The 26124-nt window shown below is 48.9% G+C and overlaps 1 protein-coding gene across 1 annotated transcript; it reads right to left on the bottom strand.

The window, feature by feature from the left end:
* Window positions 1-1557: 1557 nt before the first annotated feature.
* Window positions 1558-25324, bottom strand: LOC118221149 (IgGFc-binding protein-like). Its single transcript, XM_035405949.1, has 21 exons — window positions 25307-25324; window positions 22366-22416; window positions 20900-22111; window positions 20448-20785; window positions 19762-20338; window positions 18196-18797; window positions 17508-18078; window positions 16310-16905; window positions 15633-16200; window positions 15304-15500; window positions 14378-14516; window positions 13106-13434; window positions 9797-10373; window positions 6787-7394; window positions 6081-6648; window positions 5123-5715; window positions 4366-4939; window positions 3950-4152; window positions 3497-3706; window positions 2554-2721; window positions 1558-1858 (listed from the first exon to the last, which is right to left on the bottom strand). The coding sequence occupies exons 2-21, from the start codon at window positions 22412-22414 to the stop codon at window positions 1565-1567; spliced, it is 8973 nt and encodes a 2990-aa protein (XP_035261840.1). The 5' UTR covers window positions 22415-22416; window positions 25307-25324; the 3' UTR covers window positions 1558-1564.
* Window positions 25325-26124: the final 800 nt, after the last annotated feature.

The following is a 26124-nucleotide window of genomic DNA, read 5'->3' as shown; positions in this document are numbered from 1 at the left end:
CAATTATCAGTCAAACTGCCAGATTTGCTGATAGGCAGAGCAAACTGTTGGATCAACCTTCATCAAAATGTATAACTCACAACCAGATGAAACTTAAGAAATTCATTAAGTTACAGCAAATATTCACGTCAAATCTAAAGACGCGGTACAACTACCTTAACACGATTAACAAAGGTTACAGGCATGGACAGTCACACAAGAAATGAATGAAAGAAAATAACCAAATCACACCGTGTTTGTCCCAAAGTAATTTAAGGATGTGCCAAGACCAAAATTCAAAAACCTAAAGACAAGCAGAATATTCCAAAAAACCAAATATGAAATGTAGAACGCCAGACCTAAATGTAGAACTCATTTACTTTTACACATTACTGAAGAGCTGTGGCACACACTAACATGATTTAAGTTGGAGCCCTGACCAAGATTCCGAACGGAGGCTCATCATTGGCTAAGAGGTGGGCCAATGAGGAAAGAAAGTATATAAACTGAGAGAAAGGCTGAGAATATTCAGTTTTTATCCAGGAAGTGCCTCAGAATGATAATGTGACTTTGGAAAATGATATACTGTACCTCGGTACACTATCATAACTAAATAAATAAAAAGTGTAATTTTTTCCCCATTTTTGTTTTCCCTCATGAATGCGTTTTGTTGAGAGGACATTCTCAAAGCACCGGATTTATTAATCTCCTCATTTGTAAGCAAAGGAAAATATTGCTGTATATATTTTTTTCATTTTGTATTGCTTTAGTAAATGTCCAGCTGTACAAATGGATGGTATGCAAAAACATAATCGGTGGATAAACAGCCTCTGCTAGATGTCTGAATGTAACGTAATGATCAATTATCACTGATGCTGTGATGTGTGTCCTTAAAAAACTATGTTGCAACTATATTTTAATTTTAGTTATAAACCTAGAAGTAGTCCGGGTGTCCTCGATCTAACAACCCTGTGTGCACGTGTGGAAATTTGAAAGTTTTAGCATGATCTTGTCACATTTTCTTGAAAGTTTGCAAAGTAATTTCACCCATCCTGGATACTGTTCAAGCAATTTAAGACATGATTTTGATGCTGGCAAAGGAACCTGTTTATTTAGTTTCATCAGTACATGTTTTGTTGTGATATAGCCATTTTTTAAACGATTACAGAACAATAGCAGTGTTAAGAGAGATTGGATCAGTCATACAGCAAGGCCTAACATTCATTTTCATTTAGTAGCCCACAAGATCTCTCCTAAGAACACATTTTAGAGACTCCATCGTTATTTTACTGCTTCAGGTGAAAGGGAAAGAGACTGCAGAAGTAGGCGGGGTGGGAGGAGGGGGGGTTTGGGCTGAGGTGGTTGGGGGGGGGTGGGGGTGCTGGGGGGGAGGTGGGGATGGGGGGGATGGGGGGTGGTGCTGGGTGTGATGGGGGGGCTCGGGGGATGGGGGCTGGGGGGGATGAGGGGAGGGGCTGGGGGTGAAGGGGAGGTGTGTGAGGGGCTGGGGGTGAAGGGGAGGTGTGTGGGCGGCTGGGGGGGATGGGGGGGGGGGCTGGGGGTGATGGGGGGGGGGTCGATCAGTTTAAGGGAGCCAGTTTTGAACGAAAACCCGGCCCAGTTGCGCCGCCGCTTGCTTGGTGATGGACAGGCGGCCCCACGCGGCCCTCTGGGCCTGGGTGCGGTGGGGGGCGCAGAGCCCCAAAACGCGGTCCAGCAGGCCGTTGGGCACCGTCACCGAGAGGTCCCCGCCGGCGCTCACCGACACCGTCGCGCCCTCGCCCCCGCGGTACTGCACGCTCACGGTCCCGCCCGCCTCGGACACTGACAGCGTCCCGTTCGGCGATTGCCACGGCAACGGCACCGGCTCGTTGTTCACCTGGACGACAGTCGATTGAGAACAAAATTCAGCCGGTGGGAATCGGCCATTCCCCATGCAAATATAATACAATGTACCGTAATATAATGGTAAACATGTAGACTTCACCTAAATGTAGTTACACAGTCCACAGCAGGGTGATATATTGCAACATCTCAAAGCAGCAGTAATTTGTATGGTTGCCAATATATTGTTACACTGTATATATGCAATATATTGATAATATACTGTATATTCAATTTTATTCGATTTCTGCAAGCGATTGACAGCTGGATTATATGCACACACACACACTCTCGCACAAACACATGCATACATGTGTAGGACGGAGTGTGGCACAGTGGGTAAGGAACTGCACTTGTAACCGAAAGGTCGCAGGTTCGATTCCCGGGTAAGGACACTGCCGTTGTACCCTTGAGCAAGGTACTTAACCTGCATTGCTTCAGTATATATCCAGCTGTATAAATGGATACAATGTAAAGTGCTATGTAAAAAAGTTGTGTAAGTCGCTCTGGATAAGAGCGTCTGCTAAATGCCTGTAATGTAATGTAATGTAATGTAATGTAATACATTTCTACACATAATCATCACATGAAACGTGAGGCGCATCGCAAATGCATAACCGCGAGTAAACAAGCACACAGCGTGAGGCATTTTCAGACCTTAGGCCTGCGAAAGGCCCTCTCATCACTCACCCAAACCAAACTGTGGGGCAGCACGATGACCTTGGTGCCACCGAACGCAGCCAGGACGCCCGCCAGGCTCGGCCCGTCCCTGGTGAGGGCGACGTTCGCCCCCACCTGCAGCCTCTCCGAGCTGGGATCCAAGCATTCGGACTGGACCAGCTGGTAGTGCCCCTTCCCCTGGACGGGCGTGAAACAGGACAGGCGGATATTTAGCATGTTTACCTAGGCAAGCGAGCCTTGCGCTGGCACGCCGTCGGCTAACCCAAGCTAGGGAAGTCCCTGGAAGTCAGCCCGTACTGCTTGCGCTCAGGGTTGCACGCTGGAGCTCTGGTGAAACTGAATGGGGTTAATATCGGCCTTTCGAAGGCAAAATGAAACTTCCCCCCGACGATGTTCTGAAACTCGATTAACGATCGCTACGTTTCGTAAGAAAGAAAACCAGATTGCAAAGTGCAGAGTGCAACACGTAATAAAATATGCACATTTTAATAAATATTTTCCCAGGATTTTTGGACCAAAACGACCATTGTTTCACAAACTGCCTCGCCTAATGACATTTAAGATTGACCTATGACCTATGTTTTCTTGGTAGTTAAATCTTGGTAGTTTTCTACATTTAATTCAATGTGCAGTAGAGGCTGTTTCCCATTATTTTCTAGGCTTCACACTCTATGGTCTGGCCCCTCCTACCCTCTCCAGTCCCTATGTACACTCTATGGTCTGACCCCTCCTACCCTCTCCAGTCCCTATGTACACTCTATGGTCTGACCCCTCCTACCCTCTCCAGTTTCTATGTACACTCTATGGTCTGACCCCTCCTACCCTCTCCAGTCCCTATGTACACTCTATGGTCTGGCCCCTCCTACCCTCTCCAGTCCCAGTCTCTAAAACAGAAAGCAATTTTTATTTTTTTTTGGTCTGTCATGAAATCGTTCCCCCGGCTTTCTCCTACCCAGAATCTGAGCTTCTGCCCATCGAAGGCGGTGACCCAGGACCCGTTGGTCAGGGTGCAGGTGCTCTCGGTGGGCCGGCACCCCAGGAAGCCGCCGGTGACGGCGCACTCGGTCTTGGCGGGGCACGCGGTGCCTTCACACGCCAGCGTGTCGCGCGAGTGGCAGGTGCACTTCTGCGAACACTGGCTGACGTACACCGTCTCTCCACTCTGGTAAGGGGAAACCACAAACCGAATTCATTCATCATCATCATCAACAACAACAACAACAACAACAACAACAACAACAACAAAACACTGAACAGGCAACGGATTGTATGGGCTTTTCTCCTTTGTATGGTGTCGTTGTTGTACGGCACTATCCTTGTGTATGTTTTCCCCACTCAGTGAGACTTCATTGAGTCGAACAGGTGATTTTCACAGGTATTTTGTAACGCAGGGCGCTCTCCGTACCTTCAGGTACGTGCCATTGACGCTGCACCCGCAGCTGAGAAGCGGCACACACTGGTTTCCGTCGGCAACGAAGCCCTCGTCGCACTGGCAGCCCTCCAAGCAGATGGCGGGGCAAATGCTCTGGCCGGAGAAGGCCATGCAGTTCCTGTCGCACGCGCTCGCACAGAGCTCGTAGTGACTGTGGACGGGGCACGCCGGGGCTGCTGCGTGGGAAATACACAAAACCCAGTTAGGCTACAGTTCCCTTTCGGTGCAAAAAAATAAACAAATAACATTAGAGCACGAATGTTTTAGATTAACGTGAATTTTCTGAATCACTGCACGTTTACCCTGATACTGTCTTCATCTCTTGAAAGCTGAGTCACTGAGGTGTGTCGATTTTTTATCATTTAAAAAAAATATTTTTCTTTACTTACGACAGAAATCTTTGGTTCTCCAGGATTTCAGGGTGACCCCTGCCGCCTGGCAGGCCGAGACGTACGCCGCTATCCCCTGGCACACGTCCTCCGCCTTGCCGCCGGCGACGAAGCTGTTGTAGACGCAGTTCTGCAGGAAGCCAGCGGGGGGCAGCGTGGAGTGGCAGGCGGCCAGCGGCCCGGCGGCGTCGGCGATCAGGCCGCACCGCTGCGGACCCTCCAGCTCGCCCCGCGCCCCGTCGCCCGGGCCGGCGCAGCCTCCCGCGGGACAGGCGCTGCCGCAGCTCCCCTCGTCGCCCGCCAGGCGCCAGGCGGCGCCGAAGGCGCTGACGTCGTCGGTCTGGACCCCCGAGGGCAGCTTCAGGTCGTCGCCCGGCTGGCCGTTGTAGTCGCCGCACAGCCCGGACAGCTGGCCGCGGTAAACGGACGGCAGGGTGATGGCGACGGTGCCCTGGAGGTCGTAGGTCAACCTCAGGCCGAAACCGGCCTCCAAGACCACCCCCTTGCCCTCCTGGGAAAGCGTCAGCTTCCCGTCACTGAGAGACACTGGCAGGTTGGTGCGGATTCCGTCAACCTGGAGAAAACGCGATCAAAGAACGAGGTGGATTTAAAAAAAAAACATCTGGAATCTGAGAATGAAAAGGCATGAGAGCGTTCCTACTTTTGCCTCCGTGCTTTTACGGTAATATTCGACCTTACTGTAGAAAGCACGAAAGCGAAAAGAGCACCGGGGATAAGTGAGCGGGGGGCGGCTCACCTCGATCTCCCAGGGGGCGTCCCTCTCCAGGACGAGCGCGAGGCCGAGCATTTCGACGCGGACGCTCCGCAGCGGCGCGGCCTCCTCGCCGGGCACGGTCTCGGCGCTGACGCGGAAGCGCTCCAGCCCGCCGGCGCCGGCGCCCTCGGACGCCTGCGCCAGCGTGTGCCCGCACGGGCCCCGGAAGTCGTAGTCGCGCCCGTCGAAGGTGCGGAAGTGGGAGTCGCCCGACAGCGCGCAGGTGGCCTGGCTCTGCGGGGCGCAGCGCCGGACGCCCTGCACCAGCGCGCACGTCTCCTGCTCGCCGCACGCCGTCTCCTGGCAGTCCACCATGCCGGCGCGGCAGGCGCAGCGGCGCCGGCAGCTCGCGTCCGTGTAGAACGCCGCGCCCGAGTGGAAGTAGCGCCCCTCGTAGCGGCAGCCGCAGTCCTGGAAGGGCACGCAGCGCTCGTCGCTCACCAGGAAGCCCGGCTCGCACTGGCACCCCTCTCGCGCGCCCGCCCTGCAGCCCGCCGTGCTGCCCATGCCGTAGCAGGTGGCGGGGCACCCCGGGGCCGTCAGGCTGTACACGCTGTTCTTCGGGCAGGCCAGGGCTTCGGGGGGGAAAAAAAAAACAGGAGAAAAGCTGATTTTAAAGCCGGTGCGCCTGTTCACCAATGAGAGTTACCAACATTCAGCTCCGTCAGGGATATTCCAGTCACATATTTGTGATCGTATTTGGGTTAAAATAAAAGAGAACAAAACATTTTTGTAACTAAAAAATTAATTGGCTACACAACTTATTAAATTCCCAATGAACTTTTTTTATGTCATTGGATATTTGGTTAATGTACCACACCTGCACTTAGAAATCAACAGTGCTTCACAGGGCTCGTAAGGCTTGAAATGTATAGACTGGATTTAATAAAAAAGATCCCGCAGTTCAAGATTCTACTGAATAAAGAAAAAAAAAACATACGACAGAAGTCTTTCCTTCGCCACGGTTCGATCTGGACCCCCGCGTCCTGGCACTCCTCGACGTACGCGGCGATGATGTCACAGGCGGCCTTCTGCAGGCCCTGGTTCAGGACGATGTCATAGACGCAGTTCTGGAGGTACAGGGCGGCGTCGACTTTCCCCGCGCACGCCCGGAGGGGCCCGTTCTTGTCGGCGATGACGTCGCAGTTGGCGGCGTAGGGCGGGAGGACCGTGCCGGGCCCGGTCTGGGGCGCGGCGCAGTCCGAGCAGGCGCGCGAGCAGCCCGGCACCTCCGCCACCAGGTAGCTGTTCCCGAACTCCGTGGCGTCGCTCGTCCGGCCCCCGCCGGGGAGCAGGAAGTCGTCGCTGGGGTCGCCGTTGTAGTTGCCGCACAGGCCGCGCATGGCGCCGTGGTACATGCTGGGCACTGTCACGCGCACCGAGCTCGACCAATCGTAGGTCACCCTCAGGCCGAAGTGGGCCTCCAGAACCAGGAGCTGCCCGCTCTTGAAGACCCGCACCGTGGTGTCGTTGACGTAGTACGGGAGGGAGGTCAGGATGCCATCGACCTGTGACGAACACACACACACACACACACACACACACAAACGGCACACGTGGAGTTAACAAAGAAGAAATACATAACAGCTAATTTTTTTTTTGTGATTTTTGGGGAGTGCTACGTTCTGGGGGGAAATCTGACCCACCAGCACTTTCCCGGGGTAATTCTGGCTGACGGTGAAGGTGGTGTGCTCCACGGTGACCGTCACCACCTTGGCGAAGGAGACCCGGCGGCTGCCGCGGTTGGCGTTCTCCAGCGTGACGTTGAAGCCGTGCAGCTCGGCCGCGTCGGCGTCGGCGCTGACCCCCGCCAGCAGGTACACGCAGTTGCCCTGGAAGTCGAAGGGCCTGCCGTCGAAGGAGCGGAAGTGCGGGTCGCCCTGCGCCCGGCAGGTGTCGAAGCGGGTGGGGTAGCAGTCGAGCACGCCGTCCACCACCCCGCAGTACTCCCCGGCCTTGCACCCCTTGTCCCGGCACTGCAGCGTCTGGGTGGCCCCGTCGCACGTGCACTTCCTGCGGCACTTGGCGTCCTCCCAGAAGGTCTCCTCGGGCTTGTAGTAGCGGGTGCCGAGCATGCAGCCGCAGCCGGTGTCCATGGCGACGCACCTGCTCCCGCTCATCACGAAGCCGTCGTTGCACTGGCACCCCTCGCTGCAGGGGAGCGAGCAGTTGACCCGCCCCATGGGCTCGGCGCAGGTGGCGGGACAGGGGCTGCTGCACAGCTCGTAGTGGCTGTTCTCGGGGCAGGGGAAGGCTGAGGAGTCGAGGAAAGAAAAACGCTCGGTTTTTTTTTCTTTAGCGCCGGGGGTGGGTAGTAAGGCGTTATATTTACTCTGTTACATTTACTTAAATTGTACTTGTAAGAGTAGTTTTAATGCAACATACTTTTAACTTTTACTCGAGTATATTTGCGAAGAAAAAATGTTACTTTTACTCCGTTATATTCAGCTACATTCCGCTCGTTACTTTTATTTTTTACCCATTTTTTATTCAATGCACGTTCTGTTTGTTTCATTCTCTCAGAGAGAGAGCCAAAGAGGCTGACTGGTCTTTGCTTTGGCTCTGTCACAGCCCCAAATGACTCCGTTTCACCAATCAAACGTAGCCAGTCACAGCACACAGAAGGATGAGCGGGCGACAACAATGGCTGAAACAACGGCGGGTGATTCGTAGGAGGCAGAACACCCCTGGCCTCACGTTCAAACTATGTTTTACTTACAGACTACCAAAAACAGTAGTTACATTATGCGCTGCCTTCTTTGTCTGCCTAGAAATGTTTACATTTCAGCCTACAAGAACTCAACTTCGAACTTGAGAAAATATGTGGCGGTAAGTTGCAGGTTAGTTTTGGCTGTGGATAGCTAACTATTTGACTGAGTGGTCATATATTGTCTTGGACAATCCGTTTGGGAAATATACGCGCATTCGTGACGCCTGGGTATCTTCCAAAATAGCTGTGCCTAATACCACACGCCTTGTTTACGGCGTTGTCGCCCTTTTTAGTACAGTCTGGCTTGATTGACAATTCATTTATTCAGTAGGTGAGAGTATAAGCTTTCTAACGATGTATAACATGTCTAATTTTGCTTTTGGAATAGCGTTTTTTAGGTCAGCGTAACCGAAATTTTTCTTATCATCGCATTCACTTATGCATTCACTCACGAAACGTGGTCAACTATTATTCGTAATTTCTTGGGAAATACTATTATTATTGAGGACTTCTGGGCACAGATAAGCCGCATGTTTGCTGATAGACCTAGCTGACATCGTTTTCTGGAGCAAAACAGAAGAGGATTGAACTGTATTGTTGATTTACTGTCTCTGTCTCCATCTACTGAACACAGATAAGATTTCATCATTGCTATGTAAGTAGGCTATTACTGTTCAAAATACTTCGGTTATATACGTAATTTTTGAAATTGAGTGTGTTTAAATAGGTTACTGGTATTAATGTGGATATTTCACACTGTAATGTAAACGTTAGTTAGTAGTGTAATAGTTTTTGTGAAGCACGCAACAGTCATGACGTGAGCGCTGGAACATTGCATAGCATTGCATAGCATACATAAAGTTTGTTTACGCTAAACCGGAAGTTCTGCACATATTCCGTGCAAGGCATCATGGGACTTCGGAATATTGTGGATAAGTGCATCATAAGGTACAATAATGTTGCGACAAAGCATTATGTTTTCCACATATAAAGTTTCTGTTTGAATTTGAGCAGGCTCCTCTTTGTTGTGATGATGAGTCTATTTTAATGGATAAATCCCCTGTAGCCTCATTGATATTTTTTCTGTCAACGGAGGGTTCACCCCAACAAACTGATGAGGTATACAGACTTAATAGAGTACAACAGAAAGCGAAAATCCTCCTCTTCTGACGAACCTCCTGTGTATTGTTTTATTTAAAGGGATATGATTTAGGCCATATTTGAATTTGCACATGGCTATTTTATATTTTGTTTATTTCTATTGGACAAGCATTTACAATTTTATATTTCGGATTTGGATTTTTACGTTCATCTTGCTCTGCTTATTTCAACATTAAATCAGATTATATGAAATGCACTTTTGTACGTTGCTTTGGATAAAAGCGTATGCAAAGTAAATGTAATGTAATATGAAGTAACTCAGTACTTGAGTAGTCTTTTCACAAGATACTTTCTTACTCTTACTCGTGTAATTATTTGTAATTATTTATAAGTAATTATTTGGATGACTATTTTACTTCTACTTGAGTCATTATTATTTTAAAGTAACAATACTTTTACTTGAGCACAGTTTTTGGCTACTCTACCCACCTCTGTTTAGCGCTCATTTTAACCCTTTAAGGTATAAGATCACAAACATGTGATCGGAATGTTCTTTGCCCAAACATTCTAAGGGCGGATATGACAATCATTACTGGTAACTGTGTTCTAGAACACCGTTTTTTTTTTTTTTGTTTTTGTTTTTTTTAAGCATTCCAAAAAAACCTACTCTTCAAATTGGTTGAAGCTAAGTTACGCAGAGCGGCGAACTGCTCCTGGCAATAATAATCCGCCGTTGCCGTGGGATTATTATTATTATCTTTGGGGGTGATGGGAGCACTGGGAGTTGTAATACCCAACGTCAGCGCGCCTGCAGGCCTGCTCGTTTCGACGCAAGGTGTACTCACGGCAGTTGGAGATCTCCCTCCATTTCGGGGAGACGGTGCTCTCCGCCTGCTGGCAGGCGCCCACGTAGCTGGCCAGCACCTCGCAGAGCACGTTCTGCCGGCCGTTGTTGAGGCACACGTCGTAGAGGCAGCCGGAGACGAACTCCTCGGGCGCCACCGTGCCGTGGCACTGGCTGAAGGGGCCGCCGTCCTCCGTCAGCAGCAGGCCGCAGTAGCGCTCGCTGCTGTACAGCTTCTGCGCCGCGTCGGTGCAGATGGGGCAGTCCCCGCGGCAGGAGTGCCAGCAGAAGGGGTCGCCGTCCGGGACGGTCCAGGACCGCGCCCACTCCGTCACGTTGGCCACCACCGCGCCCGAGGCCGCGGTCTGGTCGTCGGACTGGTCGCCGTTGTACGTGCCGCACAGGCCCGCCAGGTTGTTGTAGTAGCTGCTGGTCACCGTCACCATGAGCATGGCGACCCAGTCGAACACGATCTCCACCGCGGAGTCCAAGGTCAGGGTGCCCCGGATGCCCGACTGCGTGATCTTTATGCTGCCGGAGTCCAGGCTAACGGGGATGTTCGAGAGGATCCCGTCGATCTGAAATTCGGCGGGAGAAATCACAGACGTGAGGAGGGCTCGTTTGAATGTTTAAAAGTGTGAAACTCTGTGTGGTGGGGTGGGCGTGGTTTGAGCGTCGGCTGCAGAGAGAGAGAGAGTGTGAGAGGAGCGGCTCTCGGATCCTTCGTCACAACTGTCAGCTGGAGGTAATCAGCGCCGATAATTGTTAATTGTTTAATTGCGCTGATTGCCTCTGATTGCTTTCAACAGTGAGCCTGGGGTTTTTAAAAGCCAGACCGGAAGCCGGAGAGAGGAAGATCGCCAATGACAAGACGGCTACGGAACTGTGATACACAGTCTGAAAAAGTGTCTGTAAAAACCGTATCTCATAATAAAATAGCACGGAAGTGCGGGTTACGGAAACGGTCAGTCTCCCGTGAGTGTGTTTTATCTAAGAGGGGTGGCACTCACATGCCACACTCTGTTATTCCACTTGCTTTAGTCATAGTGACTTTTAAGGCTACCGTTTGAGGGATTTTTTTTTTTTTTTCCCACACCGGGCAGTTTTTTTTTTTACCTCATGTGCTTGCTATCTGGGGGTTCAGGCCTGCTATTTGCTCATTTTCTGCTACTCTGTAAAGCGTCTTTGCGACAGTTTTCTGTAAAAAGCGCTACACCAGTAAAATTGATTCGATTTGATTTGACTTTGCGCACATATAATCTATGTCGTGCCAGGTCACTTTGATTTCAATCCTTAATCCCCCTCACCCTCTTAAATAATTAAATCAGGTATACGGTGGGTTTTTGACAAGGATAAACATTTATTTTTGTAATCGTCCATTATTTGAATTAGCTGAGAACAGAGATCTCAAACTCACATCCTGGAGGGCTGCTGGGCCTGCTGGTTTTGATGTGTTCCTGCATTTAGGTTCTTCATTTACGTCACTGACAGTCTAAAGAGTCCGCACACCTTGTTTCAAATGCCTAAAATGGCTGCTGATTGACCAGGAAATTACCGAAACCAGCAGAGACCACAGCCCTCCAGGACTGAAGTTAGAGACCCCTGAGCTAGACTTTCTACCTGGAAATGGCCAAAACCAGCAGAGACCGCAGCCCTCCAGGACTGAAGTTAGAGACCCCTGAGCTAGACTTTCTACCTGGGATATATACCGAGAATCAATTTTTATAGCTATTTTGGTTCCGTTTTTAAGAAACCAAACGCGGGTCATGCTTGCGGTTTTTGGCGTGTAATAGTCACAGCACAGTGAATGTAAATGTTAGCAAAGCTCGAGCGTGTCACATGCTGTGTGACACCCCCGGGAGGGAGATGTCAGTTCCGGGTTCTTTTTTTTCCGAGCGCGCACACACACACACACACACACACACACACACACGCAGCCATGAGAACAGAACACGACAGATCTTCGCCCTTCCCCCCCGTCACAGGTTCCGGGTGCAAAAGAGGTAAAACAAAAAGCCATTTGTTCTGTCCGGCTGCTTTGTTCCAGGACAGACATACTCCCTCTTAGCACGCATGCCTGTGTTTTCTCAGCCCGGTACTGTGGAGGGGGAACACACCTTTAAGCCGAACTGTCAACACAGCCCAGGTCCGTGTGCTCACTCCGCCAGCAGGCATGGCTGCGACTACTCCGACACGCCGGTCGGTGTAACCCGAGGACGGGTTCGAGTGTTTTTTTCGATGGATGCCTCGTCAGCGGGGCCCAGGCCGGAGGCCGTATGGCCCGAGATCGAGGGGTAGGCCTCTGCCCTCCCCGAGCGGCTCTCGAAGCACCCAAAAAAAGCTTTGAGTTGCTTTGCTTATGAACGAAGTACGACGTGTCATTCTGGAACGCTGAAATAGGCCTTCACACATAAAATGGGACGTGTGGCCCTCTGAGGGTATTTAAACCAGGACAGAGGACCAGCGCTTTGGAGGTTACATCAGCGTAAATTTGTGTAGCGTTTAAAGTGATTTTCTCACTGGCCGAGGTCAGTGTAGTATAATGGGTAAAAAGTTAGTCTTGTAACCTAAAGGTCACAGGTTTGATTCCCCGGTAGGGCACTTCTGTTGTACCCTTGAGCAAGGTACTTAACCAGCATTGCTTCAGTATATATCCAGCTGTATAAATGGATGCAGTGTAAATGCTGTGACTTGTTCCACATAGTCAAAGTTGCTCATTCTCACATTAAATGTCGACCTCTTTGTTCCGAAACAGCTACACAAGTTCATCTGCTGATCATCTACTCAAGCAATAAGGTAAATTGAGATAAATGACAGAATTAAACTTCTGTGTAATGTTGTATTGTGAAACATTTGGTGATGCTTTTGATGTCAGTTGGTATATATGTAGTGTAAATTAAATGGGGGTAGAGGAGCTTTAGTAAATGTGGAGGAATGTTATCGTTTAAATGTGACGTGATCACGATAAGGAGATGGTCTTGTAACGTAGAGGTAGTAGGTTCGATTCCTCGCTAGGACACTGCTGTTGTACCCTTGTGCAAGGCACTTAACCAGCATTGCTTCAGTATATATCCAGCTGTATAAATGGATGCTGTGTAAATGCTGTGTAAAAAAAAAAAAAAAAAAAAGTTGTGGAAGTCGCTCTGGATAAGAGTGTGCGCTAAATTCCGGCGATGTAATGTGTAAAGTTTTTTTACTTTCTCTCATAAAAGTGTTTGTTGTTGCCCCGGCGAGTCCCTACGTCATCCTGACTTTGATTCCGCGGATAGGAAAAAAAAAAAAAAGTCGGTCGGCTCTCAGCGGCACTCACCATCAGTTTTCCGCGGTCCATGTAGGGGATGAAAATCTGGTGACCCTTCATCTTGATGAGGACGGACTTGAGGAAGGAGCCCTTGGGGTTGCCCCGCATGCCGTTCTTGGTCTCGACGCTGAACGCCGAAAGGGTGGGGTCCTTCCCGTTGGTCCGGACCAGGACGTACGAGCACGTTCCCTGGAACTCGAAAAATTTGCCGTCGAAGTTCTGGTAGTGGGGGTCCCCCATGGCCCAGCAGTAGGCCTTCGACTTGGGCACGCACATGGCCACGCTGTCCTGCAGGACGCAGTCCTCCTTCTCCCTGCAGTTTTTCACCACACAGGGGTCTAAAAAAAACACAAGCAAGTAAAATAAAAATAAATAAACAATAAAAGTCTAATACACAGTAAAATGTCCAGTGTTAACTCAAATCTGACAGCGTTCAACTCTGGACTGAAATCTTACCTGTTAAAATCAATGCTCGAAATTTTTACAGTTTAGCAGTGCACTTTCAATGGCAAAACAGAATGGAGATCGTGAAATGTTGAGGGTTCGAGTTTTTACAAGTTTGAAACAAGAACACAAGTGCTGATTATATTTTAGCGGGGGGGGGGGGGGGAGGAAAACTTTTCTACTCTGTTCTAAGTTATGTTTTGTCAGATCTAGAGACACTTTAACACTTTGACATAAAAGTGCATCTATGAAATCTCATTGATGTCTCTCGATGTCTAACATCAGTTGCTTCTCATAACCAGCTAATGGAGAATTACGGAGGTAGGTCTGACGAAACGAACTACAATTCTGACCCTAGGAATAAATAGTATATTTTGGACTGAGTCATCAGGAATTAAATCATGAGAAAACGTTATGAGGAAAGACTTAATGCTAGGAGATGCTTAATCTCTTCCAGTTCAGTAAAAGGAGATTTATGGGTGATTTGATTGAGGCCTTAAAGTTCATAAAGGGGATCAACAAAGTGAACTAGGAGAGATTCTTCAGGTTCCGTTCTGTAGAATGAGGGGGGCATAAGTGGAAATTTGCAAAAAGGTATATTCCGCACAGGCGTTAGGAAGAATTTCTTCACACAGAGAGCAGTGGCTGCAGGGAATAGCTTGCCCAGGCTTGATATGGTGCTGGATACTGTCTAGTCTGTAGATAAACGGTGAGTGCCAGGCACCCTTTAGTGGTAGGAAAATGGCAAGCATTATTGCATTGCCTTATGTCAGGTCATGGCGTGTCACGTTAAATGCTGTGGAATGAAGTTCGGGTCACGTTTTTGGCTGGTCTTACCTGTGCTGTAGCAGTCCATGACCCCTTTCTTGACCAGGCAGATCTCGCCGTCGTCGCAGTCCGAGTTCTTGCAGGAGAGCACCCCATTCTTACAGGCGCAGGTCTCGGTGCAGTCGGTCTGCACCACTGACTGTCCAGACTGCAGGGCAAAGACATTCACACGGGGCTGTTTTTAACGTTCTACGGACATCGGACTGGAAAACTGGCTAACGCTAAATATTAAAACGTTAAAAAATAAAAAATAAAAAACAGCACGGTTTAAAGTGCAAAGTGTTTCCATTCCTGATGTTACAAAGGAAACGCCTCCTTTTGATATAAAAGAAAAGGAGGGGAGATGAGATGCCGTGTGACACCTGGAGGGGGTGGAGGAGGGGCATTATGATGTCATGTTTCCTGCTGCCATCACCATGACTACGGAGCATTGTGACCTCCATGCAGGGGTTGATTTTTAATCAGCGCACTTGCTCACTCTGAGCCTGTGTGAAAACAGTGAGGAGCCAGATTTTCCCCCAGTGGGAGAGACGTGATTTCTGTGCAGCTCGTTATTATTTTCGGAGAGAGCTGTTGTGCGTGTGGTGCAAATTTTATTTTATTTTATTATTATTATTATTATTATTATTATTATTATTATTATTATCTATTCACTGTTTGGCTGGCCACCCACAGTTATCGCTGTGTATCCGTGGTTTCCGAAACCCGGCTTCCGGGAGACCTACTATCCTTGCGGGTTTTCATTTCAACCCTTAATTTGGCACACCTGACCCTGCTATAACCAGCAGCGCTCGACGGGATCTCCAGCCGTATGTTGCACTGCGCGGTGTGCCTCGTTAGGGGTCGTGGTGAAAAAACCCGCGGAAACGGTCGGCTATCGGTTCGGGGCTCGGGGGAGCCCCGCGGCGTGCGTTTTTTACGCTCGAAACGCTGACCTTGTAGTAGCGCCCGTTCACCGCGCAGCCGCAGCCGCTGAGCGGGACGCACAGGCCCCCGTCGAACACGAAGCCGTCGTCGCACTGGCACCCCTCCCGACAGCCGGGGCACCTGGGGGAGACGCTGAGGGAGGCGCAGGTGGAGGAGCAGGTGTCCGCGCACAGCTCGTAGTGGCTGTTGGCCGGGCACTGAACGGCTGGAGGAGGGGGTGGGGGGGGGGGGAGAAAATCAAGAAAAAAAATATGTTGTCGTTCCAAACATTATGGAGCTCAAAGTATCAGTAAAAACAGTAAGTCCAGACTCTCTCTCCTGCTGGTTAAATACTCACGGCAGAAGGTGACGGTTCTCCACTGCCCGACGGTGATTCCGATGGAGTGGCAGACGGCCACATACCTCTGTATGTGGCGGCAGAGCGTCTTGCCGTCCAGCTGCCACGTCATCATTTCCAGGACGCACTCGTCGAAGTACTTCTGGGGCGGGGCGGCGGCGAGGCACGGCGAGAGGGGCCCGTCCCTCTGGGTCAGGACGCCGCACGCCTTCTCCGCGTCGGCCTTCTTCTTCCTGTCGGGGCCGGGGCACTCGGACCCGCACCCGGTCTGGCACTTCGTCCCGTCCTGCGCCGCCACGGCCCAGGCCTCCGCGAACGTCTCCGTGGAGGAGGCCGGGAGCCGGCTGGGCAGCGCGAGGTCGTTGGCCGGGTTGCCGTCGTAGTCGCCGCACAGGCCGCGCATCGCCCCCCTGTAGGTGGACGGGACCTCGACGACGACGCCCGAGACGCTGTCGTAGCTCACCCGCAGGCCGAAGGTCGCCTCGACGACGGTGTAAAACCCGTTCTGGTAGACCTTCAGCTTGTCGTCGCTCAGGGACAGAGGCAGGTTCAGTTTCACGCCGTCCACCTGTCAGCGCCGGAACAAAAGAGGCGATCGTAATTTGGATCCACGCTTTTTAAGAACCTTTAAATTCTAGGGAAACGGAAAGGCAGTGGAAAGACCGGGGGGTATTTACCGTCGCCTCCCAGTTGGTTCCGGGGAACAGGCTTATCTTGTATTCGTTGACCTTGATCTGGACCCTCCTGGTGACCGGCCACTCCCCGGCGACGGACGCCTGTTCCGCCGAAACGCTGAAGGAAACGCCCGCGGCCGTGGAGGCGATCTCGGCCAGCACGTACTGGCAGCTCCCGGTCAAGTTGAAGGACCGGCCGTCGAGGGTGCGGTAGCTGGACGCGCCGAACACGGAGCAGGTCCCGGTCCCGTCGGGGAAGCAGGCCCGCACCCCGTCCCGGATTTGGCACCTCTCGTTGGGGCCGCAGGTGAAGCTGCTGTTGCACTGCACCACGCCCCCTTCCAGGCACACGCAGCGCACGTCGCACTGGGCCTCGGGGAAGAAGACCTGGCCCGCCTTGTAGTAGCGCCCGTCCCGAGCGCAGCCGCACTCCGCCACGGGCACGCACGTGTTCCCGCTCCACAGGAAGCCGTCGCTGCACGTGCACCCCTCCGCGCACGGCATCCCGTCGCAGGCCACCGGCGCGAACAGCTCGCTGCAGGTGGGCCGGCAGCCCGGCGCGCAGACCTCGTAGTGGCTGTTCTCTGTGCACGAAACCGCTGGAAGAGACCCGACCCGGAGAGAGACGGACGTTATGGCTCTTATTCACGCGCTTTCGTTTTTTGTTTTTTGTCGGGGCGACATAGCTCAGGAGGTAAGACCGATTGTCTGGCAGTCGGAGGGTTGCCAGTTCAAACCCCGCCCTGGGCGTGTCGAAGTGTCCCTGAGCAAGACACCTAACCCCTAACTGCTCTGGCGAATGAGAGGCATCAATTATAAAGCGCTTTGGATAAAAGCGCTATATAAATGCAGTCCATTTACCATGTTTTGTTTTGTTTTGTTTTTTTCACGTATAAACTTGTAAAATGTTTAAACTGTGAAATGGACAGAGGAAGAATCTACGGCCAAACTAGGCTAGGCCCAAATCCATTGTTTTGATCGGTCCCGGGCAAATATCTGTCTCGGAAATCAGACCCAACCCGACGTGTGAGCTCGTCTCCATTTTCGGGGACAGATAAAAATCATCAATAAGCGAAATGGATAGGCTGCATGGCCCATACTCAATCAGGAATTCGGTCTACACAAATAACAGACTCAGGAGGAGGAGTGAACAGTTAGAAAAGAAAGTGGCAGTTGGGGACGCGCGGCTGGCGTAACTCACGGCAGAAGCTGTCGGACCTCCACGCGGCGACCGTGGCGGAGACCTCCTGGCAGGCGGAGGTATAGGCGGCGAGGGCACCGCAGAGGCCGGAGGCGTGGCCGCCGTACAGGCACATGTCGTAGACGCAGTCCTCCATGTAGGGCCGGGGGTCCACCTTGTCGTGGCAGAGCCTGAAGGGCCCGGCGGCGTCGGCGATCATCCCGCACAGCTCCCTCTGCTGGTAGCGCGCCGCCGCGGCGGGCTCGCACACGGGGCACTTCTTGCCGCCGCAGTCGCCGGAGCAGCCGGGGTCGTCCCTCGCCTTCCAGCTGTCGCCGAACGCGGCGGCCGTCTCGGCGGGGCGGTTGTCGGGCGAGACCATGTCGTTCGAGCCGTCGCGGTTCCAGTTGCCGCACAGGCCCCCCACTTGCCCGGAGTAGGCGCTCGGGAGGGTGAGCTTGACGTGGCTGTTCCAGTTGAATTTCAGCGTCAGCCCGAAGTCGGTCTGTATCACACCGAAGTACCCGCTTTTGAAGGCGGACAGTGTTCCATCTTCCAGTTGGAAAGGCAAGCTGCTGTACAGGCCATTGAGCTGTGGACAGGAGGACGTTTTAAAACACGGCACACGTGCACAGGTCAGCCTAACGAAGTGAGATACAGCGCTTCAAATCTTTACTGACGAAAAAAAAAATACTGAGCAAAAACTTACCATGACTTTACCGGGCATCTCTTTGCTCAGAATGAGGGTGTATCCATAGACTGAGATTTCAACTGTCTTGGTGTACGAAACCAGCTTGTTTCCCCCTCGATTCTGATTCTGAACTAGCACCTCGAAAGGAACCAAGCTTGGGTCCGTTGTTTTGACCAGCTTGGACAGGTAGTAAGTGCACGTGCCTTGGAAGTCCAACCTCTTTCCGTTGAAGGTCCAGTAGTGGGGGTCTCCTGAGCCTTGGCAAGTGGCAAAGGATGTTGGGTAGCAATCCCGAACGCCATCGCGCAAGGCGCACACCTCCGACGTCTTGCACTTCTTCTGAGAGCATTCGACCATCGCGGTTTGTGGGTTGCACTGACAACGGCGGGTGCACTTGCTGTCGGCCCAGAACTCCTGCCCCGACGTGTAGTACTGACCGCTGTACATGCAGCCACACTCCCTCTTGGGCACGCACTTGTCTCCACTCAGAACAAAGCCCTTGTTACACTGGCACCCCTCAACGCAGATCTGCGGGCACACGCTGCCCTCCAGACTCCTGCAGGATGCAGGACAGGCGGTGCCACACGACTCAAAGTGACTGTTCTCCGGGCAGTCCATGGCTGCAAAAGGAGAAGGAAATTATTGCGTTGTCAGAGAAGTCTGATTCATGTTTCACTTCCAATAATTAAGTCTGTTGAGTAGCTGAAGTATCTTTATTTCTTTAACCAGGCAGTTGTCTACAATAGAGCAGAGTGCTGACATTCGGATTTGCTGAAATCTGCATGAGGTTTGGAATAATCGCACTGATCATTCGCAACTTCGGCACAAGAGGCGTGACCATGGGAGTTCAGCACAGTACGGCAGCCAGGGGAAGAGACAGAGGGGTTTGGCGTTGGGCGTTGCCCACCAAAGCTTCTGGCTCGCCAAACCAAGCAGGCAAAGAAGGATTTAGCTTACATTGTTTTAAGACTGACTAGGTGTCAATCAAATTTGTATACTCAACTGGCTGTGTAGCACGCTTTGCCAATTCTCACGCCACTCAAGCGCAAAGAGCAAGGTCATACCAGTGCATTGCTGAAGACATTTGCATAAACAGAAATGCGTTACGACGTCTTAGAAACAAGCCATTAGTTTGTAGGTTTTTAAAAAAAAAATTTTTTTGCCTGCTCATACCAACGCTGAAATTTAAATGGATACGTGAAGGATGTTAATTACATCTGAAGTGGAAGCCCAACTGATATTTTAAAAATGCCCACCCTGCAAATGTATTCTAGAACACATGGGGAATAAAGTTCATCCTTCACATTTAACCATTTCTCCAGTTTATGACTCCGTAACCACTTTTGACAAATACGCCTAGTTAAATATATTTAACAAACATTGACCCCTACTTCCTCCGACCCTGATTCCAGCTCTCTTACATATTCAACCACTCTTTACAAACACCTGAGATACATACCTGCCATCCCAATACCATCCCAATACCTGCCATCCCAATTTGTCATAAAGAACCACCCCTCGATGGTAGTTCAGATCAGACATTTATCATTTTATTTTCTTTTTCAAATTGAGGCACATACTTACAGCAGTTTGCCTGTTCCCTCCAGCTCCATTTGCTCAGTTTCACTCCCTCTGTGTTGCAGGCCCTTGCGTAGGCCTCCAAGTTGTCACAAACCAACTTCTTCATGCCCTTGTTGATGCACACATCGTAAACGCAGTTGTCGACATAATTGCCCGGTTCCAAAACCTTGTGGCAGTTGTCGAATGGACCGCTACTCTTCGCCATGAGACCGCAGAAGTCCTCCGACCTGTACTTCTCCTGAAGCGCCACCGAGCAGCTGGGGCAATTTCCCTTGCAGTCGTCATGGCAAAAGATGTCCCCGTCCTTCCTTTTCCAGCTTTTGGCAAAGTCTAGGATGGTGGAAGCGCTCTCGCCCTTGGGAGTGGTGAATTCATCCGTGCGATCGCCATTGTAGTTGCCACAGAGCCCGCCCAACGATCCGAAGTAGCTACTTGTGACGGTGACGTAGACCTTCGCGTTCCAGTCGTAACTAACCTCCAACCAGGACTCGGCTGTCAGAACAGCGTAGGAGTTTCTATCCTCTATGTGCAACTTATCCTGAACAAGAGAGATTGGGAGGTTGCTTTTGACTCCATTCACCTGTGATAAAGTGGAGGAAGAGGAATTTAAATGGACCCATACATCACTGGCTAACACAAATCTTAATTCTGCTGCATCCATAATCATTGGCGGTATTCACAAGCCTTACCTCAACCATTCCTTTGTCGTCACTTATTGTAATTGTCGTGTTGTAGACCATGATTGTCACTTTCCTCACGAATGAAACATAATTATTTCCTCTGTGGTTGTTCTTGATCAGAACCGTGAATGGCGTCAAACCTTTGTCATTGCCCACAGTGGTGGACATAGCGTAAGTGCACGTTCCCTGAAAGTCTAATCGCTTCCCGTCAAATGTTCTGAAGTGGGGGTCCCCTACAGCCCAGCAGGTGGCCTTGGAGATGTGAACGCAAACCCCCTTTTTGCATTGTTCCTTCTCCCTGCATTTTATAGACTCACATGCATCTGGAGTTTCAGGGGATACGGTACCTACAGGAAAGTAAAAACGTTCAGAGGGCACAAGGGTCATTTCCTGTCATACACTCGACCGCCTTGATTGCAGGATATTTATTTTAATCGTTTAACATGCGTTTTGTAGCTTACCTTTATAGCACACCCCAGCTGTACTGTAGCTGTGGGCCCACTTGCCACCATAGACGTAAACAGCTATAAGGGCGTCACTGGTTATGGAAATGTGCTGTTGACTTTTTCCAAGTTGCATTTTGGTCCACAGAAATGTGTCATTGGTGGGGAACGGGCTCCACTTGATCTGTCTAGGGAGTGGTTTTCCATCCATCCGAGTGGTCTTGACGCCGTTTGCCTCAGAGATGAGAACCGCAGTGCTTGCGAATGACGCCTGTGTCTCAAGGGTCCAGTCGTTGGACAGCTCCGACTGCGGTAGGATACTCATAAAGAATGGATTGAAGGGGCGGTTCATGCTGAAGTACACCACCATTACTTTCTGGCTGCTGTCGATGCTAAGTGGGGTTTTCCCCGAGATGTCCATAACCCATGTTTGCCCGGCAGTGAGATCTTTAGTCTTTGTTTGCTTTCCTCGGGCGATGCTGACCTTGGTCTTATCTTCGATGGCCAACACGTGCACAGCATCCTTGGAGTCACGCATCACGGGCACCAGCCAATGGGTGGCGAGCTTCTGCACCGGAAAAAGCTGCTGGTAGATGTGTGTGCAGGAAATGCCGTTGTCAGCACACTGGTGCCCACCCAAGATCGCTACCGGACGGGTGGATTTAATTCGAGTCCCAGTGAAGGTCTTAGAGCTTCGGAGCTGGTAGACCTCATATGGGGCCATTGTGAGGACCACATGACGCCCTTTATACCAGTTTTTGATGCCCCTGACCTCCATGTTTTTGTAGGGGGAGATCACAATGATGTTGGCATCCTTGCCATTGATAATGGCTACTAGCTTGTCCATGTCTGAGGGGCCGATGTCGGGGGTGTAGATCATGTAGTCGGTGCCCAGGTCGGTTGTGGGAAGCACTATGCTGCTGTCCCCGGAGCTCAGCTTGTTGTTGAACGCGACCACGGAGATGTCGGCGTCGGAGGTGATCAGCACGGTTTGGTTCGAAGACCCCGCGCCCTGCATCTCGACCGAAGGCGGTAAGAGGACTCGCGCGCTGGACCCTTTTTCGACCTGCACGGTGCGGGTGAAGCTGCTGCACTTGAGCACGGTCTTCACCGTGGCTCGGGTCTTGTGTGCAATGATGACCAGCTCGAGGCTCGCATGCGGGTGACTAGCTTTGAGGTTCGCCATGAAGGCTGTGAGGAACGTCCTCCCAACAGGACAGCCATTGACCGCTGAGGGTACGAGGGGGGGGTGGGGGGGTGGGGGTGGGGGGTGTGGGGGGGGGAGGATATGCAATTATAAACTTACAGAAAAAAAGGATAATCGAGCACATACATTTCAAAGCAACTGGCATTATACTGTTCTTTGAAGGGAGAAGGCAAAATAATTTAGAGGCTCACATTTAACAGTTATTTCTCGAATTAATCATTGGTATTATAAAGCTGCGAGAATTCATACAAAGAGACAAATTAGGAACAGTTCTTACCAATTGTGAGCACTGCAGCTACACATAGCAGAACTGAACTGATCTTCATGGCTGTCAATATGAAAAACAAATGATTAGGGATTGCATGGGGTTGTTCAGCCAATAAATGAAATTGAGTGTGATATCCAATTACATAATTTTCATTACTTTAAGAATCTAAAAGTTATTTGAATATCTGGGCAGTGTGTGACAGGGTGCTTTGTTGGGCACAATACACAAATTCACAATTGTCTACGGCAGAACAGGTTCGTGAAATTTGGATTTGCACTCCAAATCTCTGTGGAGAACACCGGTGGATTTGTGGTGGGCAAAAATATGAAATGACGGGGATTGCTCCCTGCTGTTGTCACACACTTTACAATGCACTTTACACCCGCTATGCCCAAAGCAAAAAAAAACTAACAGAGTTATTTTTAGGTCAGTCACAAATGAAATTCTGGATGTGCATAAGGTCATCCTTCCAAGTCACCAAATGACTGAAGTAAATTTGTTGCAACACCGTTAAAAAAAAACATGAATTCAGTATATTTGTCCAACAGTATCTCTTTTCATTCCAGAAGGAAAATCCTCTATTTATCCCAAAGATCTTGAATTCTACAGGATTCTGTTAAATGTAAACTCAGGAACTCAGGAGAGCATTGTGAATGGTTTTAAAACTGTAATTCACTTTTATATTCAGTTGTTCATATCATTTCAAAGGCTTTCCCTTGCCATTTGACGTGCAAATAAATGTAATATTGTGACTTCTGAGGTATACTGTGTTTAGTTCATTACTTGAAACAGAAAAACAGTGTGGGATAGACATTTCAGAACAGCTTATCATTTTTGTTCAAAATAGTCATTGCATAATGAATATTAGAGCTGTTTCCATCGTAATCAGAAAAGAAGAAGCTTTCATGTATGTTAAAAAGGATTAAGTGGGTACATTCCTGTGACTTATTGCTATTTCCGGTCTTAGAAAGTTGTTTGCCCCTGAATAAACTTTATTTATGAAGTACTTTTCGAACATTATGTGCAAAACACTTTACAAGGAGTAAGGGAAACAATAAAAACACAAAGGGAAAAACAAATAAAAATATAAATATTAATACATAATTAATAATTAATAATTAATACATAAATTGAAGTTCAAGTACTCAATAAAAACATGTTACATTCATGTTAAAGTGAATAACAAAGGAATTAAACACAGAATTGCAGAATTGCAAAAGTTATTTTACCAAGTATATAATTGCATATTTAACACTTTGTGTAACTTTCCATTCCAAGTAACCAGTCCACCCTCGCTCTGGAGTTAAAATGTGTGTATGAATTATGCATTAAAATTATATTTTAGATGTGTATGTGTTTCTTAGAACATTTCAATAACATAACCAATATTAACATAGTACTACCAATACAACAACTAATAAATAATTGCAATTGTAGGTAATAATAATGTGAACTTATAACAAATACTGTAGTCTAGGTGGAGTGAGCCTGAGCATGGTAAGACAGTTCTGTCCAAGCTGATTTCCTTTTTGTCAAATTTTTGCATATTCTGCTTTTCACCACCTCCTTTGGAGCCTGATATTTGGGTCTTAGTGAAGCATCGGAATAACAGGCCCTTGTCTGATTATTAACTCTAAAGATGAACCGTGAGAAAGTTAACAAAAGTACTTTTAAATCAATCCTAAAAGCAACTTGACAACCCGTCAAATTTGGACAAATGGACAGCGTTAGGCTGCAGTACAGAATTACAGAAGTTGGAAAATTGCCTCTCCGGTTTCATTGAGAATTGCCAGAGCCTGAAGTAGATCTATTTAAACCTTTATTTAATCCCCAGCTCACAGAAAGTGTCTCATTCTACAAATATTTCTGGATGAATAAATCACTTAACAAATCACCTTTTTGCATAAGAGTGCAGATTTTTATAACAGATTTGCTGTTTCTGTACAGAGGAAGTGTCTCTCGCAGTTCGGTACATGCTTCTTACATATTCCTTAGAAGATGCGATGTGTTCTTATACAAAATCAGCAATACCTACACGTACCAAACTGGGCCACCATGCTTGTGTTGCCGTTAACTTCCATAACTCCTAATAAAAATTTTGCCAGCTATGCAAACAAACTGATGAAATTCCGGTCTGCTATATTCAAATTTCTGATTGGATGCTACATGACCTATTGCATTCATTTCCGTTTTGCGCTTACTGTCTCAGATCAGAATTCCACGAATGCCGTTTTAATATGCGAGGGGAAAGTTTTTTACTGGACTAAAAAGCCTTTTTTTATTAAAGCCCCACCGTGCTGATTAATGAAGAACTGCAGCCTTCTGAATGTCAGTGTGCACTTGGAAAAGACAACACAATTTAGGGATGCATCAGGTGGAGGACTGTTTCAGGGTTTAGGTAAACAGGATTTTAGTCATTCATTGAATGGGGGGGGGGGGGGGGGTGGGAATTCAGAGCCTTACAAAAGGAATGCTGTGGCATAGATTAGGTTTGGAACCACTGATCTATACAATAATCATATTTCATTAGCAGGGCATATACTGTAGAACTGAAAGCAAAAAAAAAAAAAGTATAGAACTATATAAATTCAGGCAAAAAAAATCCCTGCAAGCTGATTTGCTTTATTTGTTCTATATAACGGCACTGTTAAAATTACAGTCAAAAGACAATGAATTGTAAATTATCTAACAATATTTGAGAGAGTATCTATTCTCAATACCTTCATTTACCATGCTTTTCACTTTTAACTAACTTTCAATTTAATCTTGCACAGGTTGACTTTATCAGTGTGACAGTATGTTCATCAGTGTCAAAAATGCAATGGGAAAAAAATTAACAGCATACATTTTAGTCTGAACAAAGTTAGCAACATTTTTAAAATAAGGTTAGAACTTGAAAGGTTTTTTTGTCTCTATTGCCAAGAAAACAAAGAAACGTCATTTTTCTTACCTTCTCTTCATGTCAAGGAGAAAGAAATGGGTGAGGTTGGAGAGATGAGAGGAGTCTTATATGGCAGAAGGAGCTACTTAATTAACAAAACACACATTATGTCAATATATGCTCATTAAATAAATAAAAACAGACTGATGGTTTAGGGCAGGAAGCCAAGTTTATATGTTACTTCTGGGTGTTCTTTATTTGAGATCTGGCTTTACTGTCCACCAGCTAAAATGTGTATTTAAAGAAGATGTTACTGACAATTGATCATTCTAGGGAATATATCTGTGAAATAAATCACAATGCTGAAGAGCAATCCACATGTGATGCTTGATTAAAAAATTAAAAAATATTGTTGATATGTGATATCTGTATTCAGAATGTGGGGGGGGGGGGGGTCTATGAACTACTGACTGGGGAGAGTACTATTATTTTTGCTTCCATTCTGTTTTATAGCCTTATTACCCACCCCTGACCTCCATTAGCGACACTCTAGTCAAGATTGTAACGTCGGGACATGTGAACTGTGAAACGAAGCCTGTGTGAAGTGTTCTACAGTAAATGCTTCGCGCTTGCCTGCTTGCTGGCGCACGCTTGCATGCCGTTCCCCATTGAGAAGGGGGGGGGGGGGGGGGGGGTTGCAGTGACCAGGCCGGAGGCTGGTTTGCCAATACAATTGGCCATTGCCACTAACTATCAGAAGAAGAAAAAAGTGTATTTTGAAAGGGACTTTTTTCACATTTTTCCACTGACCTAAGTAACGACCTTCGAGCCCAACCGTCATACACGCCTTATTCCCTTAACGATGTGCAGTATTATGTGTTGGGTGG

The sequence above is a fragment of the Anguilla anguilla genome, chromosome 1 (genome assembly GCF_013347855.1).
Source record: "Anguilla anguilla isolate fAngAng1 chromosome 1, fAngAng1.pri, whole genome shotgun sequence".
Taxonomy (NCBI): domain Eukaryota; kingdom Metazoa; phylum Chordata; class Actinopteri; order Anguilliformes; family Anguillidae; genus Anguilla; species Anguilla anguilla.
Note: the sequence above shows the minus strand (reverse complement) of the source record. Positions and strands in the feature narration are given on the sequence as shown.

Excerpts from the sequence above, each read along its gene's own strand:
- LOC118221149 (XM_035405949.1), bottom strand. The coding sequence starts at position 22,414 with ATGAAGATCAGTTCAGTTCTGCTATGTGTAGCTGCAGTGCTCACAATT. Across the intron at positions 18,079-18,195 it reads AGATGCCCGGTAAAGTCATG|CTCAATGGCCTGTACAGCAG; the intron begins GTAAGTTTTTGC and ends TCCTGTCCACAG. Across the intron at positions 3,707-3,949 it reads TCAATGGCACGTACCTGAAG|AGTGGAGAGACGGTGTACGT; the intron begins GTACGGAGAGCG and ends TCCCCTTACCAG.